At 42.0% G+C, this 21,041-nt stretch overlaps 2 protein-coding genes across 8 annotated transcripts in view; both read left to right on the top strand.

Annotated features, from left to right (window-relative positions):
• Positions 1-1,114: 1,114 nt before the first annotated feature.
• On the top strand, positions 1,115-15,248 carry LOC110527895 (methyl-CpG-binding domain protein 1). 6 transcript variants are annotated; one of them, XM_021609490.2, is made up of 17 exons: positions 1,115-1,342; positions 2,460-3,167; positions 3,721-3,864; positions 4,160-4,298; positions 4,421-4,743; positions 5,822-5,904; positions 6,024-6,073; positions 6,271-6,411; positions 6,489-6,542; positions 6,755-6,775; positions 10,539-10,637; positions 10,914-11,078; positions 11,299-11,487; positions 11,627-11,698; positions 12,014-12,100; positions 12,257-12,433; positions 12,665-15,248. In XM_021609490.2, exons 2-17 carry the CDS (start codon positions 2,692-2,694, stop codon positions 13,139-13,141), a joined length of 2,697 nt encoding a protein of 898 aa, XP_021465165.2. In that variant the 5' UTR covers positions 1,115-1,342; positions 2,460-2,691; the 3' UTR covers positions 13,142-15,248. The 6 variants fall into 6 exon arrangements, with proteins under 6 accessions (XP_021465165.2, XP_021465164.2, XP_021465166.2 ...); XM_021609489.2 differs by having other exon boundaries at positions 11,278-11,487; XM_036983373.1 differs by having other exon boundaries at positions 1,336-1,432; positions 11,278-11,487.
• Positions 15,249-15,410: 162 nt separating this feature from the next.
• Positions 15,411-21,041, top strand: part of LOC110527894 (coiled-coil domain-containing protein 120-like) — a 29,573-nt gene continuing 23,942 nt past the window's right edge. For both annotated transcript variants that reach the window (XM_021609488.2, XM_021609487.2), the window contains exon 1: positions 15,411-15,597. The gene's annotated coding sequence lies outside the window, so the exon portion shown is untranslated. The remainder of the gene's footprint in view (positions 15,598-21,041) is intronic.

Here is a 21,041-nt window from a genome sequence, read left to right as displayed (position 1 = left end):
TGATTGTCTCACCATGTGTAATGTCATTCTGTTATCGCACCCACTAAGAAACAGGTACACCAGTGGTTTCAAACCCCTTTAGCTGCACTATACCACAGTCAACTGTTAAGTTGTCATGAGATGGAATATTCCACACATTCACACCACAAGTTAGTTTAGTAGTCGTTAGCTAGATACTTTTTTATTAAGAAATATAAAATATACAGTCATACTTTACAACACCAGTATACAAACAAAAGAGTCGCGCGCTAGCTACTAAAAGCAGGCATTTCACGTGAGCGAGAAAGGATACGTCTAAACAGTATCATTGGGACGTCCCAACTCTGACGTCACTCCACTAAAGTTCGGTTAAGTGAAGCGAGAGGTTTTACTCCGCCCAAAATCTGGCAACGAAAATAAGTCCACGAAGTGAAGAATTTTTGTATGGAGGTCAGAGTGTCTAATTTGGTCAAAAATACATTGAATTACTATTTTTTTTACGTGAGGCTTATTTGATTGAATATATGTTTTGTAATGGCTAAGTTATGAGTGGATGCACGTGGCATTTCGGCAACTTTGAAAAAAATACTTTATTTTGGAGTTATGCCTGTTGTCATGGAGACAGAGGACTGAGTCATCGTGGACAACTTGATTTAGCATGGACAATTGCCATTGAGGGGTTCCACCATTTCAAAGTAGTCAACTAAGTGGCTATTCCTATGATTTTCAAGCAATCAGCTAATGGAGAAGAAAATTGACTACGTTAAAATTGAGATTGTCTCTGGCACTGCCCCTTCTGTAAAAGATGCTGTAATGTCACAGATACAAAGATGAGTCCTTTATTCAATTCACGTGGTTTTATTGGCATGGGAAACATGTTTACATTGCCAAAACAAGTGAAATGGATCAACAAAAGTGGAATGATCAAAAAGTGAGCAGTAAATATTAAACTCACGCAATTTTCAAAAAAATAAAGACATTTCAAATGTCATATTATGTCTATATATAGTGTTCATTGTTGTTAATAAAGTGTTAATAAAATAAATACATGTTGTATTAACATATCTCTACGGCATGTTGGTCACACAAGTATTTGCCCTCTTATTGGCTAGAATGGTCCCACCTGATTTCACCTTCTCCCGCCTGCCTTCCATCTTTGAGGACATGAATTTCCATTGTAATAGCGGTCACGCGAATGTCTTGTCAATGTAATATACACTGTCTAAGGTTAAGGTACATTTTGGGGTAAACTAACGTAGCAGTAGAAATAGTAAGGGGTATGGACGACCCAAGTATCCATTTTTGCGTTTAATTTGTGTTTCCTGTTATGTTGCATATAATATCCGGTTCTGAACCGTCGATGGTAAGTTTTCGATATTTGATGCTGTTTTGAAAATATTTATGCTGTTTTGTTTTGGAGCTGCGTCCATTTTTCACATGTATGTTTCTCCTCGTAAGTGGTGGGTGTGCTCGTTAGCTCTGTCCAATAAACAGTCAACGACGTTTTTGCTAGCTAATGTGGCTAACTGATCTAGCTATACTTCCGCTTACACTGATTATATGAATAGGTAACGTTATCTATCTAACGTTAGCCCTAATATGTTTCATATATTTGTCTGTGGTATCTCGGTAGCGGTTTTGGTTTAAATATGTGATTGTGTTTGAAATGACTTTAGTTTTTTTTGCCATGGTGGTCGTGAATTGTCGTTTGCTTGTTAACGTTAGCTGCTATGTTAACAAGCTAGCTATCTAGCTAACGTTAGTTAACAATCAAAAGGCGACGAAGTATGGTAGCATTAGCTAGCTAACGTTAACTAGCTTATCTGTATGATGCTACTATGTCCACTTATGTCGTTCTTACCAAATACCTGTTAACGCAGTCACTAAAATAATCAGTACATAGGAGAGGAGCATTAACTAACTGTTACATTGTTAGAGTTATTGATTAACGTTGGTTTGATTATTGTAGCTAACGTTACAGTAGATAGGAATTGACATGTCTGAATATATTTGACATTGTGGAGGATGCAATGTCTTGAATGATGCTCCATCTCGTTTCAAGTGTAAAAAAAAAAGAAGTAGATACAATAATATGGCAAATACTGTCAAATAATAATAATTTTAAAAAACATTAACAACAAAATAAAGTTGTATAACTACTAAAAGCAATACAACTAATAAAAACTACTAATACAACTAAGTACCTATTATTTTCCTATATACGTGATGTTTCTAATTGTTAACAAAACTTACCTACTTTCAACTACCGGACAGCTGACTGTCAAGTTAGAAATATATTATGAGTAGCAGTCTCTGGCAATAGCAGACTGGTTTGATTAGGCTGAAACTTCTTGAACAGCTCAGCTGACTGTATTGGGATGATGTGATGTGGATGCATTGATTCAGGGTATACCCATGTGAAATTCTGCTTACAGCCTGCGTAAAGCCAATGCTGTTATTTCTCAACTTTATCTTTTCAGGTCCTATACATCAATGGGAAGACTGAAGGTTTTGGGAAGCCCTGCGGGGATGCAAGCACATATACAGAGAAGCAAAGTTTATGCTTGAGTTACTCTAGGACCCCACTGGATGTGAGCACTCCTCTGTATTGTTATGCAAGGTCTTGGATGTGTGAACCTTGGAAGTCGTTGTTCAAGAACATTTTGGAGAACATTTAGACCTGTGGCTTCATGAGTGTATAGAGCCACAGAAATGAATGAAGGGCTGGTGGATAACCGAGGTTCCGGGAGAGGGCCAGGGGAGGAAGACATGGAGATAAACGGAGAGGTACTAAAACCTACAAATGATCTACTTATAGAAAGGGAGGAGAGGACTGACGTTGGGGACAATGGGCTGGAGAGGACCTCTCAGGTCCTATCGCCACTGGAGGCCCTGGCTCCCTCGGACAGCCTTGACATTCAGGACCATGCCACCTCTGTTCCTGTGATGACAGGCCATGAGCAGACAGAGAAGATCCCAGGGGGAGTTGCTGAGGAACAACCTGTAGACTGGTTTGAGCCCCTGGAGGATGACAATTATGAAGATGACACACAGGGTTGGAACTTGGGCCTTGCGATGGGGGAGCGACGTGTGAATGGCAAAGGGGATGCCGAAGAGGAGAGTGTCGCAGGGAGCGAAAGGAGCGGTAGCGTGGCAGGCCTTGAGAAGAAAATCAACAGCAACAACCTGTATGTTGAGTGAGATGTGACACTTGATTTGACAAGCTTTGGCTGCTGTTGTATCAATGTTATTAAAACATGTCAGGGTTTCTAGGGCCCATAAATCAATACAGAAGTTGGCTAATTTACTCCCCAACATAAAAGTACCCAACTTTTCTAAAGAAGGATTTATCTGGGGCAGTGAATTGGGGCAGTTGAGTTTTTTTTTGTTGTTGTCATGAATCTTGTCCTGGAGGTTAGCTGGCGCAGGCACAAAGTCATCCAATCAAATTTTAACATTAAATTAAGACCTAAAGCAAAACTTTATTTTGATATTTTTTGCAATATAGACAATTTTATCTTCGCAGCTGGCCTATCAAGCAGAAATTGCTCAGTTCTGCCTCCGGGGCAAGATTCATCACAATTAACGTCAACCTGCTGTAATGGGCCCCAAATGTTCTTTCTTGTAGCAAATATGTAGACAGTCAAACTATACAGACTAGCCAGTCGATATGCTCTGCTGTTATGTTTTATGCTCTTATGCTGATATACTTTGCTGACATGTGTTTTTATTTTATGCCAGGTTTTCTGTTTATAGACGGAAGAAAAGAGTAACAGTTGAAGAGGGCTGGGAGGACTGGCCGGCACTTGGAAAGGGGTGGAAGCGCAAAGCGGTTGTTCGTCGTTCAGGTTCTAGTGTTGGCCAGAGTGACGTTTATTACATGAGGTAAAAACATTCTGGCAAAACTCCATTTTTAGACCATGGGTCAGTCTAGATTTTTAACCATTGGTATTGTCTCATGACATGAGGTTCATTGTTATTTACGAGAGCTCACTTGCTGTACGTGTTTGAATAAGCCGTTGGTTTGAAATAAAAACGCGGTAAAACCAATTTCTTAATAATACAGAGTCCCACAGCGCATTCATTTCATTGTCAGTATTATATTAAGGTAACTTTTTATAAATCATTTATGCCACTAATGGATCACACTATCTTTATTCCCTTCTCTGTGAACCTGAAGTCCGAGTAATGAGCGTGTGAGAAGTAGGGTTGAGCTTTCCAAAGTCCTGGCAGATACTCTGGACATGACCATGTTTGATTACAAAGCAGGGGTGTTCAGGGGTGCTGGACAACCCAAGCCCTTGCGTGCGAGAAAGACGGTAATAATAAAATAAAAAGCTCCTAGTATTTACTTGAAATTATACCTTTTCTTTCACTTCACTAATTTCAATGTATTTTCTAACAACTATCATCTTGTCTATTCTAACCCATGGTCTGTTAGAACATACAGAAGGATCCTCCTCCCTTAGTGGACTGTGGATTTTCCTCAGAGTCCAGCTTGAAGGACAGAGGGGACCGGGCAGACAGTCCTGACTCCCATCACAGACTGACCCCTCTGAGTCGCAGCTCTATGGGCACGCCAAGCAAAGATCTCCAACATACCACTCCCCCAAGACCGAACTCGTCTCTCGCGAAGATTAGTTCAGCTTCTGTCGCTCATGATGTGGAAGATGTGAAGCAAAATGCAACTAAACTGCCCGTGAGCCCTGCATCATCACTTTCAGTCTCCATCAATGGGAAGGCTGGTTCAGAGCCCTTCTTTGGGTGAGTCAAATGCTTCTATGTTATCCTATAATTTTATCTCTGAGAATTTAAGTTTACAAATTCCTCATACATAATCATGGTTTAGGCTATATATACACTGAACAAAAATATAAACGCAACATGTAACGTGTTGGTCCCATGTTTCATGAGCTGAAACCAGACATTTTTCCATAAGCACAAAAAGCTTCTTTCAAAGTTTGCGCACAAATTTGTTTATATCCCAGTTAGTGAGCATTTCTTCTTTGGCTAAGATAATCCATTCACCTGACAGGTGTTGTATATCAAGAAGCTGATTAAACAGCATGATGCACAAGGGACAATGAAAGGCCACTCTAAAATGTGCAGTTTTGTCTTGCAATACAATGCTACAGATGTCTCAAGTTTTGAGGTAGTGTGAAATTGGCATGTGGACTGCAGAAATGTCCACCAGAGCTGTTGCCAGAGAATTGAATGTTAATTTTGTCTACCTGAAGCCGCCGCCAACGTCATTTTAGAGAATTTGGCAGTACGTCCAACTAGCCTCAAAACCACAGACCACATGTAACCACGCCAGCCCAGGACCTCCACATCTGATTTCTTCACCTGCAGGATCGTCTGAGACCAGCCACCTGGACAGCTGATGAAACTGAGGAGTGTTTCTGTGTGTAAAAAAAGCACCTTTGGGGAAAAAATCATTCTGATTGGCTGTTCCCCCCCCCCCCCCATGGCCCCCGAGGCCCACCCATTGCTGCGCCCCTGCCCAGTCATGTGAAATCCATAGATTAGGAACTAATTAATTTATTTAAATTGACAGATTTACTGTATCTCAGTAAAATCATTGAAATTGTTGCATGTTGCGTTAATATTTTTGTTCAGTACATATTTGTTAATTTGCTTATATTTGCCCTATTATATGCATGTGTGAATTGGAAATGTTTTTTTGCATGTCTGCTTGAGTGTTTTCCCCTGAGATACAGCTTTCTTAAATGTAAAATAAGCAAAGAATACATGGGAGTGATTGAAGGGGTTGATGTTAATATCTTGAGGATGATTGTGATATTATGCACTTGGTAACTTGCTTCGATACTCTTTATTTCAGCATCTGTGCCATTTGTGGTAATTCATATACAGGCTTAGAGTGTGAAAGGCAGATGAAGAGTCCCTGTTGCACCATATGCAGGGGTATGTCAACTCTTTAGTGTCAATTTTTAAGTTTAAAAACATTGTAAATGTGCTTGTTTTTACTGTTTTATGAAGTATACGTTTAATATTGTGTTAACAGTATCCCTCTTTGCTTTTAGCCAACAATCCAACTATAGCCAAGATTCAACTTCATCAAAGATTCAGAAAGGTAAACAGGTGTTCCTCAACTAACGAGTCTACTACTCCCATTTCTGTTTTTAGCAAGCGTGCATGCTCCTTGACTTCCCGTTTTGTATTTTTGACTCTTTAATTATTTAAGTTTTACGTAGTTAAATAAGGATTTATCAACATAGGTCTAAATGGATAGGAATACTCTAACTCCAGAATTCTTGTTGTCTGTTTTAGTGGATTCCTTGTGGTCACTGTAGGGCTTGCCTTACCACAGAAGATTGTGGGAGTTGTGCCAACTGCAAAAAAACACTGAACCCTGACACCAGAAAACTTGTCCGCTGTCGGAAACGCAAATGCAAATGTCCTATCCTCAAGGTACAGACTGACCAAAGAACAGACAGAGATTGAAGAAATCCAAGTGGTGATTTATTTTGATTGTATGTGTATTTCAGTATAAACCCGATGGTCCCCAAATGTTGGATCCCTATCCCATGACGAATTTTCAGGTAATTTTCTAGAACCCCATTACCTAGGATATCTTAGTTTGCATGTATATGACAACTACAGAAGGCCCTGTCTATTCATATCTATTATGCTTACTCAATATAGAGCAGTATGTCCCACAAGTCCACATATGAACATTGGCAGTGAATTTGGAATATTCTTCACCTCTCCATGAAAAGCTCCCATAACTGAATGTAAAGCATTTGTTTTGCAGATTGACAGCAGAGAATTGCAGGTAACAATACCCAGCCCTCTCTAATAATACTCCTCTAATCCTTATCTTAGTAATCATTTAATATGCAAAGGAAACTATGAATGTAATTTAATAATAATGGGGCTTTTTCTTTTGCGTTGTTTTTTAACTTATATTGTACATAATGTTGCTGCTACCGTCTCATGACCGAAAAGAGCTTCTTTAATGAGTCCGACGCGAAGGATATACTGCTTACACGAGACCAGGCCCAAATCCCCGTCATTCGCGTGAAGACGGAAATACAGGGAGCCGAGGATGGGATGCCATGCTAGAATTCATCGGCGAGTGGGTAAACCGCCTCTACCATCCGTTCTATTGGCAAACGTGCAATAATTGGAAAGTAAACTGGATGATCTATGATCGAGACTATCCTACCAATGGGACATTAACTTCTTATGGCTGAGATCGACTTGACAATAGCCAGTGGAAGTGCAGGGTGCCAAATTCAAACAATAGAAATCTGATAATTAAAATTCCTTAAACATACAAGTATTATACACCATTTTAAAGATACACTTGTTGTTAATCCCACCACAGTGTCCGATTTCAAAAAGGCTTTACGACGAAAGCATACCATGCAATTGTTAGGTCAGCACCTAGTCACAGAAAAACACAGCCATTTTTCCAGCCAAAGAGAGGAGTTACAAAAAGCAGAAATAGAGAGAAAATTACTGACTGAGCTCATGGGCTTTTGCCAGACCCCATAGTCAAACAGCTCTTATTGTCTCCCACTTCGCAGTAGAAGCCTGAAACAAGGTTCTAAAGACTATTGACATCTAGTAGAAGCCTCAGGAAGTGCAATATGACACTGTATATTGGATAGGCAGACTTGAAAACCTACAAACCTCAGATTTCCCACTTCCTGGTTGGATTTTTCCTCAGGTTGTTGAGTTCTATTATACTCACAGACATCATTCAAACAGTTTTAGAAACTTCAGTGTTTTCTATCCAAATCTACTAATAATATGCATGTTTTAGCTTCTGGGCCTGAGTAGCAGGCAGTTTACTCTGGGCACCTTATTCATTCAAGCTACTCAATAATGCCCCCAGCCATAAGTTAATTGTAATATCTTATGTTTCACCGAGTCGTGGCTGAACGACGACACGGACCATATAGAGCTGGCTGGGTTTTTCATGCATAGGCAGGACAAGAGTAGCTACCTCTGGTAAGATGAGGGGTACGATTGTATCTATTTGTCAATAATAGCTGGTGTGCAATGTTTAATATTCAGGAAGTCTTGAGGTATTACTCGCCAGAAGTAGAGTACTTAATGATAAGCTGTAGACCATACTATCTACCAAGATATAGTTTATCTATATTATTCGTAGCCGACTATTTACGACCACAAACCGATGCTGGCACTATTACCGCACTCAACGAGATGTATCAGGCCATAAGTAAACAAGAAAATGCTGCACTCCTAGTGGCCGGGGACTTTAATGCAGGCAAACTTAAATCCGTTTTACCTCATTTCTACCAGCATGTTACATGTGCAACCAGAGGGAAACTCGAGACCACCTGTACTCCACACACAGAGACGCATACAAAGCTCTCCCTCGCCCTCCATTTGGCAAATCTGACCATAATTCTATCCTCCTGATTCCTGCTTACAAGCAAAAACTAAAGCAGGAAGTTCCAGTGACTCGCTTCATACGGATGTGGTGAGATGACGCGGATGCTAGGCTACAGGACTGTTTTGCTAGCACAGATATGTTCCGGGATTCATTCAATGGTATTGAGGAGTATATCACCGCAGTCAGCGGCTTCATCAATAAGTGCATTGACGGCGTCGTCCGCACAGCGACCGTACGTACATATCCCAACCAGAAGCCATGGATTACAGACAACATCTGCACTGAGCTAAAGGCTAGAGCTGCTGCTTTCAAGGAGCGGGACACTAATCCAGACGCTTATAAGAAATCACGCTATGCCCTCACAAACCATCAAACGGGCATAGCTTCAATACAGGACAAAGATTGAATCCTACTACACCGGCTCTGACGCTCGTCGGATGTGTCAGGGCTTGCAAACTATTACGGACTACAAAGGGAAACCCAGCTGGGAGCTGTCCAGTGACGCAAGCCTACCAGACGAGCTAAATGCTTTCTATGCTTGCGTCGAGGCAAGCAAGACTGAAGCATGCATGAGAGAACCAGCTCTTCCGGATGACTGTGATCACGCTCTCCGTAGTCGATGTGAGCAAGACCTTTAAACAGGTCAACATTCACAAGGCCGCGGGGCCAGACAGATTACCAGGATGTGAACTCGGAGCATGTGCGGGACCCCCTGCCAAGTGTCTTCACTGACATTTTCAACCTCTCCCTGACCGAGTCTGTAATACCTACATGTTTCAAGCAGACCACCATAGTCTCGGTTGGTTCCCAAGAGAGCTAAGGTAACCTGCCTAAATAACTACTGCCCCGTAGCACTCACGTTGGTAGCCATGAAGTGCATTGAAAGGCTGGTCATGGCTCACATCAACACCATCATCCCGGAAACACTAGACCCACTTCAATTCGCATACTGCCCCAACAGATTTGCAATCTCAATTGCACTCCACACTGCCCTCTCCCACCTGGACAAAAGGAACACCTATGTGAGAATGCTGTTTATTGACTACAGCTCAGCGTTCAACACCATAGTGCCCACAAAGCGCATGACTAAGCTAATGACCCTCGGACTAACCACCTCCCTCTGTAACTGGATTCTGTACTTCCTGACGGGCTGCCCCTAGGTGGTAAGGGTAGGCAACAACACATCTGCCACACTGATCCTCAACACTAGGACCCTCATGGGTGCGTGCTTAGTCCCCTCCTGTACTCCCTGTTCACCCACATCTGCGTGGCCAAGCACAACACCATCATTAAGTTTGTTGACACAACAGTGGTAGGCCTGATCACCGACAACGATGAGACAGCCAATAGGGAGGAAGTCAGAGACCTGGCAAGTGTGGTGCCAGGACAACAACCTCTCCCTCAATGTGACAACCTCTCCCTCAATTTCGTGGTATCCAGTTGGAAGTTAGTCTTGTCTCATCGCTGCAACTTCCATACGGACTCGGGAGTGGCAAACGTTGAGAGCTGTGCATCTTCCGATACACAACCCAACCAAGACGCACTGCTTCTTGACACAATACCCACTTAACCCGGAAGCCAGCCTCACCAATGTGTTGGAGGAAACACTGTACACCTGGCGACCGTGTCAGCATGCACTGCGCCCAGCATGCCACAGGGGTCGCTAGTGCGCAATGGGACAAGAACATACCTGCCGGCCAAATCCTCCCCTAACCCGGACGACGCTCGGTCAATTGTGAGCCCCCCCATGGGTTTCCCGTTCGCTGCCGGCTGTGACAGAGCCTGGACTCGCACCCAGAATCTCTGGTAGCACAGCTACCCTTTTGTTTTTACTCTGCTGCTACTCGCTGTTTATTATCTATGCATTGTCACTTTAACCCTACCTACATAGTCAAATTAACTTGACTAACCTGTACCCCCGCACATTGACTCGGTACTGGCACCCCCTGTATATAGCCTCGTTATTTTTACTTTTTGTTTTATTTTTTATTTGATTTAAGAAAATATTTACTAACTCTTTCTTTAACTGCATTGTTGGTTAAGGGCTTGTATATAAGCATTTCACAGTAAGGTTGTACCTGTTGTATTTGGCACATGTGACAAATAAAATTAGATTTGGTATTGAAAAAAGAGGAAAGGGCAGAATAGATAAATCTCATTATTCCCACAGAACTCCACTTCTCAATACAGTGACCCTGAGGACTTCTCTGTGAATGTCGATATAGAAGATGACGATGAAGAGTTTGATGGTGATGATGCTGACTATGAGGTGAGCTCTGCTTCAAGATATCTTACCCCACTTCTATCGAGGAGTGCCCTCTGCTGGCCAATTACAACCTCTCCCACATTAAAACCCTGCTCTTCCTAGTGAGGTCTCCATCTGAATTTGGTCACAGTTTGGGCCAACAAGCTACCTTATATCGGTCCACTGAATATCTAGACAGTGACATGTACTTGTTGGATTTTTAATTTACATTTAACGATAGTAGTACAAATAATGATTTGTATTTTTTTCAAACATTTAAATTATCATTCCGCCTTTCAGGCTTGGGTGAGGAAACGTAAGCGGCGCTCCTGTGGGAAGTGTGAAGCCTGTAATAGTAGGACAGACTGTGGCACTTGTGATTTCTGCATAGACAAACCCAAGTTTGGAGGCAGCAATAAGAAGAGACAGAAGTGTCGTCTACGGCAGTGCCAGAGACAGGCCATGGTAAGGGTTGATTACTCACCTATGTTGAAATAATTGTCAGTTGTATGAGCATTTTGAGGGTGACCATATTTTTTGAAAGTACCGTTTTAAATTGGTCCTTGTTTGGAATTAAGCAATGGCCGTACTCATTGTTATGCCATGAATGGACTCCTAACAACGCTTTCAATGGTGCTCTTATGTGTATGTATGTGTTTGACAGAGACACTTGTTGCCCTTTCAGTTGGGCCAGACTGATTTTGGGTCCCAAGAGGGGTGGGTGCAGCTTGGCAGGCCTAGGCCTCACTTTACATACAGTCGCAAGACAACCTCAAAGAAAAGAAAAACACCGCATCTGCAAGTGGACATGGAGTTCACTGATGATGACGACGAGCCACTGCAGGAAGAAGAGGATTATCGCTACATGGAAACAGTGAGTACTGCTATGTGGAGATGGCACAATAGGGAAAGGCAATGTTTATTGTTGTCCCATCTTAATGTCACATTATCTTGAGTACAGGATTCCATGCAAATACTGATATGTGCATTAATTGTGTCTGTTATTGTTGTAGGCACATTGGCGCCCTATGCTTCCCAGCAAACGCCGGGATGAGAATTTCAGAAACCTCATACCGACAGTCCAGGTTGGAATCAATTTGGATTCAAACTTAAAGAGAACATCAACTCAAACCTATCTTTTGGTCTTTTAAAAAAATATATATATTCATTAGTCCACTGTTAATCCCAAAAAATGTGTTTGCATGTCAGCAGTCAGGTTTTCAAGATCTAGAAGTGTCACTGGCCACATCATGATGGTACAAAATGCAATGGTTTTTCCCTTTTAAGCTTCTGTTTAGGTTTACTTTTGTGGCATTTGTCTTTTGGCATTTTATATTGGTTAAAAATGCTCTTATCTTTCAAATGCACAATATTTTCAACAGATGTTTCATATTTTACAGGCTCACAAAGAGACTGTGGAAATTGTCAATAATAATTCACTTCTGGAGCATGTCCCAGATATTCTCAACCTTATAAGTTCTCCAGCAGTGAGTCACCCTTCTCTACCTTATTGAAATTCTCTTAATCATGTAATGTTTTACAGTATAATAAAATCCCATGACTCGTGTGCTCTTCAGTGTTCACCTTTTTTAATATTTAGACTGAAGTATGGTGTAATGGTGTATTTCTTTCTTATTGCCCAGTATTGCACACTGTTCAAACCGGCAGACCCCGCGGTGAAATATGTTGGACCCCCAGTTGAGAATACGTCCTCAGCAGCTCCGGACAGACAGAGTGGAATGAATGGAGGAAGGCCAAGTGTGGACATGGATGTAGAAACGCCGTCTGTGGAGCCAGAAGTGGAGGAGGTCACACCTATGGTAAGTGACCACTTCCTGCTTTGGTGCATAAGTACACTTTACAACATTGTAACTGATATTTAAGGCCAATAATTACCTTTCAATTTCAAACTACAGGAAGTTAGGGATTACATTGGATTGCTTGGATTTTAAAATATTCTATAGGAGATAGAAAGTAAATCTGTAATTGACTCGAGTTGGAGTGGAATTGATTCCAACTGTATTTTGTTACCCCTATTATGTTCTGTGTAGATCACTCAGATCTTCAGTCTTGCTGACAGTGCAGGCACAAGTGGGATCGACCAAGAACATGAGCTGTTAAAGCTACTGAAGTCCATTCACAGCTCTGCACTCCCCACACTCTGGTTTGCCATAATGGTGGAGGGCCCGACACTACAGCTACTGCAGTGCTCTAAGCTCTCCCACATGGTGGACACAACCGTGCAGATTGACCCGAGCTTCTACTATCAGATCTGTGTACAGGGCCAGCCGCTGCTCCTCACCCACCCGCTGTATGAAGCTCACCCATCCTGCTTGACATCTGTGCCCCAGGTGGCGAACCTGCTCCTGGATCTGGAGAAGTACAACGTGTGCCAGGGGGTCCCGACCAAGGAACAGCCATTCAGCCAGGCTCCAATTATCATTGAGCGGGCATCAACCTGTGACTTTCTGGTACTTAAAGAAACCGAGCACTGTGTGAGGTGTAAGGCCTTATCCTGCAGCTATTAAGGCCAGGACACCACACCGTAATAGAGATTCCCCCCCTTAATCATATCACAATCAACTTTCTACAGTTGAATGTAGACACAAATAATATTTTTTTGTGGTACAATTTCAGATTTAAAAAAATAAAAAAATATACAAACTAGGTGACATCTCAATTAAATATTTGCATATCCCACACACACAAAAAGTCTGGACACTGGATTAAGTCAGCCTAAATATTTTTGGTTTCATATTGTTAAGACACTCCAGGACCGGACTTACTCAGTGCATTGTGGACAAATACTTAAAAAATATTTTTAATCTGTAAAATACTAAAGACATGAAAGTAAAATGCATTTTGGCACATTAAAAAACATATTTAGAATATTGGGGCAAGTATGAGTATATCTAAGGTTCACTATTTGCTTCTGAAGCTGGGGGAAATGAGTTGGCGTGTGGGAAGAGTCTTGACTTTTCGGAATTGGCAGTTAGACAAGTACACTAAATTTAGACTAACAAACACCTATTTAGACCCAATCACCATCTCTTCAAAGTAAGTTACTACATATAGTTCAGTTTTTTACATTTTCAATGAAATGGGCTTATAAATTGTGTAATCCAATGTAGTGGGCTTTGAAATTATGGATGTTTGTCCATTTTAAAGTGGTTAAAATTAATGACATTTTGATGACTAGTATGATAAACTAATGAAAATATGCACTATCAAGATTGTCATTTTTGTTGACTTTTTGAAAATACTAATGTTAATGGACCAAAATACCAACAAATCTAAAAATTGATAGGTAGATGCTGTGATGTCATTTCAGCCTGTGGTGCCTGGCCTTAAAAACATTTGGTGCCGCAGGGTTACGAGTCACCAGCACTTAGCAGTGTCACAGTACAGGGCATCACAGCTCTGCCCTTAAAGAACATTTCAAGTCTGCTGGCAATGGACAACCAGGACTGTAGTATTTTACGCTTTTACCACTAGACTTTGCAATTATATTTAAGAAATTGAGGAAAGTGTTTTTTTTATAGCCCGTTTTGTTAGTCTGTCTTACAAATAAATGTACAAATCATGAGGGTTTAAAGCCTGCTTTTTTCCAATAGGTGTTCAGGTTGATTGGAGAACTAGTACAACATATAGATATAGCTTTCAGCTGCTCTCTGACATCCAATGTGAGCCGTGTGTCCTGTTTATTTTTCTTCTGTTTAGTGCTCAAGGTGGAAGGTCGGTGTGTCCACATTTCCTCGTGTAGATAAACCACTGATTATCTTGGGAAAGTAAGAAACCTTCAAACAAGTTATTGACCATTAGCACATGAGTATTGTTTGATTAGATCATTGATTTGCAAATCAATATGTGAAACCAATGCCCTAAATGAAGACCTACATGGATGGGATTCACAGGAGGCTGCAGAGGGGAGGACGGTGCATAATAATGACTGGAATGGAGCAAATGGAATGGCATCAAAAACCTGTATTTGGTACCATTTCCCTGAATCCCCTCCAGCCATTAGCACAAGCCCATCCTCCAATTAAGGTACCACCAACCTCCTGTGATGGGATTATCACATTGTCAACCATTTAACACAATGTTGTTTTGAGAGAAGGGCTTCCAGAACCTCTTCTAGAGGGTGACAGACAGTGTGATAATTCTCAAGCATTATCGTCCTATTGCCACTGTCAATCATCATCTGAAGAGAACCACAACCAAATGGCTTGCTTGATTTGAATTAAGCATGTTATGCTGTATCTTTGACAGTGCTCATGGAAACGTTGCTACATAACTACAGTCAGGTCTCTCTCTGTTGATGTACTCTTCAGATATACATCTGAAAAATACAGATTTAAGCACTATTTCGTTTTCTGTACAGCTATTTTATTTTATATAAGTAATATTTGTATTTAAAAAATTAACTCCGAAATTATTCTATCATGATTGAAAAAAATCCCTCCCTTGTTTGAAGCATGTGAATTATATTCCTATGGGGCTGGTCAGTGTTTTTTTTTTCTTTTCTACTTCAGTTATTCCATATGGTTTCTTTGTAACTGTTGGTATCGTGGAGAAATCTGCATCTGTAAAGTGGGAAATTCTGGTGATATAATAAAGCCAATTTAAAAAATAAAAGTGGTGGTTTATGATGAAAAAATAAGTATTTTGGCCATTTAGTTTTGTGGCTGTGATTCATTATACGAATGTATATAGTATTTAGAGCAAATACATTTTTTTTTTATCAGGATACGATTCATTGTAAAATGTCAGTTAGGCTACAACAGGAGGCAGTGAAGGACCGTATGAAAACAAAAACATGCTATTCTAGCTACAAGCCTATTTGCTTCTTTATCAAGGATTGAGCACGCTACTAATTTACATACAAGGTGTGGTGACCATGGTTTGTGAATTTAGCAAACAGTATAGGCTATAATGTAGGACGACACGGAGCGCGCCACGGATTGGAAATGTAGGCAAAACGCAGGTATTTATTTAATTCTGAAACATGACTGATAGTGAAATTATACTAATAGGTCTGTGTGATAGGAAACCTGCTATTCAAAACGTTCTATATCTTGTCCGTTGCACTAGGTAGGACAACCTTTTCCGTGAAGACAGATTTCACGTTTGAGATGCGGAAGGCGTCGACGCAAGGGAGAATGGGGGTTTTAGACGCGCGAGGAAGGGGCAGCCGATGCTTTTCAATTGGAATATGGAGCCACATTGGATAAGCAGAAGAAGAATATCGTGAAATTGTAGCGAATGGTCCATTGATTGCTACACTAACATTTTAGTCAAAGAACATAACCTCGAGCGCTTTGATCGGGCCGTCTCCCGTGGTATTACCACATTGAACAGCACCATGGAGACCTCCGCACACACCGGTCATACACCCAGTGATGGGGATTCTATAGGCTCTAATATGTCCTCTTCGTTGTAATAGTATAGGCAAGTGTACATCATGGAAAATATTAGCCTATAGCCAATAATATACTCAAGCCATGAGTTCATGGCACGTCTTAATTCATTTGAGATTGAAATATTCGTCATCACGGGGTTCCCTTTCAGGCAAGTAAAACCTTCTGCAATATCATTTTGTAGAATTACTTTACAACAAAAACGTGCATTCAGTCTTTCCTGACGCAATGCAATTAAGAAATGCAATATGAGATGCCTTCATCAACCCACAGCTGTTTTTGATTAGTACCAGTCTAATGTGTCCATCTGCAGCATCTATGCAGATGTAGGGTAGGCTCCTGCTCTTTAGCCTATTAAGATGGGCTTAATTGAATGGGGAGGTGGCATGCTCTTTTTTAAATATAATTTTTATAATTATATATCTTCTATTCAACAACCTCACCACTGCTATGGTAATATTTGTGTAGCCTTTCCACTGTGTTCCTGTCACATGAAAAACCAAAACATCTGCCTATTTTTGGTTGTGATTTCTTCTGGTTGTACCTTACATTTTGACATTTCATCATGACACATTGATGAATTCCCATATCATGTTGGACACATACTACATTTCAAAAAATATATCAAGATTTTATTCTGAATACTACGAAACTCTATGTTTGTAGGATTTACTGAGGCACATGTATGATGGGGGGGGGGGGGGGGCTTTAATGTCCTCGAGCTGTTGCTGCATATGATGATGATATGGAACATACATACATACATACATACACACACTGGGCCCATCAATAGTTTATACAGTTACTACCTAGAGCCTTTACTTGTTGTTCTCAAAAGCAATTTTCATGTAATCTGTCCCTGTTATTGTCTGACTATCCAACATAATGAAATATTTCTTTATTTTCTCAGCCTTTAAGATGGTTAATTATGTTATATATATTTAGGATAAATATTTTTGATATTTTCTCAACCTTTAAGATGGTTATATTATGTTACTTATATTTATCATTTCAGCTTTAACAGTGGAGTTGTTAGAGACGAGGTCTGTAGGTTGTGCATGTTCCCACACTCATTGACCGGCACTGATATTAACACTATTATAGAAACATTCATGAACAAGGATATCCAGAGTAGCCAGGATCTGAGGTACTTGTCCAAATCTGTTCACCCGGACAGCGCCTCGGGGTAATTCACTGCTGCTGCCGCTTTGGTCTGTCTGGGAAACACTGCAGTGTTCTCAGAAAAGGATTTTCCATATTGTTGCAAATGCAGTGATGCTTGGCACTGATCACTTTAGAAGTGATCCTTTTCACATGGTCTTTGAGTTCATTTAGCACGGCCATTAGAGGATGGTCACAGTACATCCAAGAAGTTAAAGAATGGTCTGGAAATCAGTGGGCGGCAGACAGTAAACCTTTTTGAACGCTTGTCTAGGAGTATCGTTTGTGCACACTGTTTTCTTGTAGCCAAAGTTAACTAGAGCTGCAGGTTGGTTTGGCCTTCTTCCCCTCATCATGTCATTGTTTCATATAAATCAAGTATAATCAAGTATAATTATTATTCTACTTTTCTATAAAGCATGCTCTGACCTTGTGTACAGTTTTCAGACTCAGGTGAACACAAACATTATAATTGGCTGTTGCGCCAAGGAGACACCATGTCCATGCCATTTATTGGATGTTGAACTGGAACGGACTGACAGGATTTGAGAAGCTGGCTTGATGTTCCATGAATGTAGTTATCAGCTACCAGATATACACTGAGTGTACAAAACACGAAGGACACCTTCCTAATAGGGATGCACAATATATTGGTGAAGATATCAGAGTTGGCCGATATTAGCTTAAAATGCCAACATCGACATCGGCCCGATATCTAGTTTAACGGCGATGTGCAAAACCGATGTCAAAGCTGACGTGCATACCTATATAACGTAGATACATGACGTAATGACGCCACATAAGATTTAGTGCTACACATGCAACACCGCATTCCTAACATAGCCAACAATGTCTGCTGTGTGGATCGAGCAGTCAACAAGTTGAGCAGTCATTTGAATGAGTAAGAACATTTCAGCGAGACAACTCAAAAGGCAAAATCCATTAACACCAAGATAATGGAATTCATTGCCCTTGACAATCAACCGTTCTCTGTCGTGGGTGATGTTGGCTCGCCGACTGGTCGAGCACCGGCACACACTAAGTTACCAAATCAAATCAAATCAAATCAAATTTTATTTGTCACATACACATGGTTAGCAGATGTTAATGCGAGTGTAGCGAAATGCTTGTGCTTCTAGTTCCGACAATGCAGTAATAACCAACAAGTAATCTAACTAACAATTCCAAAACTACTGTCTTGTACACAGTGTAAGGGGATAAAGAATATGTACATAAGGATATATGAATGAGTGATGGTACAGAGCAGCATAGGCAAGATACAGTAGATGGTATCGAGTACAGTATGTACAAATGAGATGAGTATGTAAACAAAGTGGCATAGTTTAAAGTGGCTAGTGATACATGTATTACATAAGGATACAGTCGATGATATAGAGTACAGTATATACGTATGCATATGAGATGAATAATGTAGGGTAAGTAACATTATATAAGGTAGCATTGTTTAAAGTGGCTAGTGATATATTTACATCATTTCCCATCAATTCCCATTATTAAAGTGGCTGGAGTTGAGTCAGTGTCAGTGTGTTGGCAGCAGCCACTCAATGTTAGTGGTGGCTGTTTAACAGTCTGATGGCCTTGAGATAGAAGCTGTTTTTCAGTCTCTCGGTCCCAGCTTTGATGCACCTGTACTGACCTCGCCTTCTGGATGATAGCGGGGTGAACAGGCAGTGGCTCGGGTGGTTGATGTCCTTGATGATCTTTATGGCCTTCCTGTGACATCGGGTGGTGTAGGTGTCCTGGAGGGCAGGTAGTTTGCCCCCGGTGATGCGTTGTGCAGACCTCACCACCCTCTGGAGAGCCTTACGGTTGAGGGCGGAGCAGTTGCCGTACCAGGCGGTGATACAGCCCGCCAGGATGCTCTCGATTGTGCATCTGTAGAAGTTTGTGAGTGCTTTTGGTGACAAGCCAAATTTCTTCAGCCTCCTGAGGTTGAAGAGGCGCTGCTGCGCCTTCTTCACAATGCTGTCTGTGTGAGTGGACCAATTCAGTTTGTCTGTGATGTGTATGCCGAGGAACTTAAAACTTGCTACCCTCTCCACTACTGTTCCATCGATGTGGATAGGGGGGTGTTCCCTCTGCTGTTTCCTGAAGTCCACAATCATCTCCTTAGTTTTGTTGACGTTGAGTGTGAGGTTATTTTCCTGACACCACACTCCGAGGGCCCTCACCTCCTCCCTGTAGGCCGTCTCGTCGTTGTTGGTAATCAAGCCTACCACTGTTGTGTCGTCCGCAAACTTGATGATTGAGTTGGAGGCGTGCGTGGCCACGCAGTCGTGGGTGAACAGGGAGTACAGGAGAGGGCTCAGAACGCACCCTTGTGGGGCCCCAGTGTTGAGGATCAGCGGGGAGGAGATGTTGTTGCCTACCCTCACCACCTGGGGGCGGCCCGTCAGGAAGTCCAGTACCCAGTTGCACAGGGCGGGGTCGAGACCCAGGGTCTCGAGCTTGATGACGAGCTTGGAGGGTACTATGGTGTTGAATGCCGAGCTGTAGTCAATGAACAGCATTCTCACATAGGTATTCCTCTTGTCCAGATGGGTTAGGGCGGTGTGCAGTGTGGTTGAGATTGCATCGTCTGTGGACCTATTTGGGCGGTAAGCAAATTGGAGTGGGTCTAGGGTGTCAGGTAGGGTGGAGGTGATATGGTCCTTGACTAGTCTCTCAAAGCACTTCATGATGACGGAAGTGAGTGCTAGCTCAGTTACCTTAGCTTTCTTGGGAACAGGAACAATGGTGGCCCTCTTGAAGCATGTGGGAACAGCAGACTGGTATAGGGATTGATTGAATATGTCCGTAAACACACCGGCCAGCTGGTCTGCGCATGCTCTGAGGGCGCGGCTGGGGATGCCGTCTGGGCCTGCAGCCTTGCGAGGGTTAACACGTTTAAATGTCTTACTCACCTCGGCTGCAGTGAAGGAGAGTCCGCATGTTTTCGTTGCCGGCCGTGTCAGTGGCACTGTATTGTCCTCAAAGCGGGCAAAAAAGTTGTTTAGTCTGCCTGGGAGCAGGACATCCTGGTCCGTGACTGGGCTGGATTTCTTCCTGTAGTCCGTGATTGACTGTAGACCCTGCCACATGCCTCTTGTGTCTGAGCCGTTGAATTGAGATTCTACTTTGTCTCTGTACTGACGCTTAGCTTGTTTGATAGCCTTGCGGAGGGAATAGCTGCACTGTTTGTATTCGGTCATGTTACCAGACACCTTCCCCTGATTAAAAGCAGTGGTTCGCGCTTTCAGTTTCACGCGAATGCTGCCATCAATCCACGGTTTCTGGTTAGGGAATGTTTTAATCGTTGCTATGGGAACGACATCTTCAACGCACGTTCTAATGAACTCACACACCGAATCAGCGTATTCGTCAATGTTGTTGTCTGACGCAATACGAAACATGTCCCAGTCCACGTGGTGGAAGCAGTCTTGGAGTGTGGAGTCAGCTTGGTCGGACCAGCGTTGGACAGACCTCAGCGTGGGAGCCTCTTGTTTTAGTTTCTGTCTGTAGGCAGGGATCAACAAAATGGAGTCGTGGTCAGCTTTTCCGAAAGGGGGGCGGGGCAGGGCCTTATATGCGTCGCGGAAGTTAGAGTAACAATGATCCAAGGTCTTTCCACCCCTGGTTGCGCAATCGATATGCTGATAAAATTTAGGGAGTCTTGTTTTCAGATTAGCCTTGTTAAAATCCCCAGCTACAATGAATGCAGCCTCCGGATGAATGGTTTCCAGTTTGCAAAGAGTTAAATAAAGTTCGTTCAGAGCCATCGATGTGTCTGCTTGGGGGGGGATGTATACGGCTGTGATTATAATCGAAGAGAATTCTCTTGGTAGATAAT

The sequence above is a fragment of the Oncorhynchus mykiss genome, chromosome 7 (assembly GCF_013265735.2).
Source record: "Oncorhynchus mykiss isolate Arlee chromosome 7, USDA_OmykA_1.1, whole genome shotgun sequence".
NCBI lineage: Eukaryota > Metazoa > Chordata > Actinopteri > Salmoniformes > Salmonidae > Oncorhynchus > Oncorhynchus mykiss.
The sequence above is the reverse complement of the archived record's forward strand: the minus strand, read 5'-3'. Positions and strand labels throughout refer to the sequence as shown.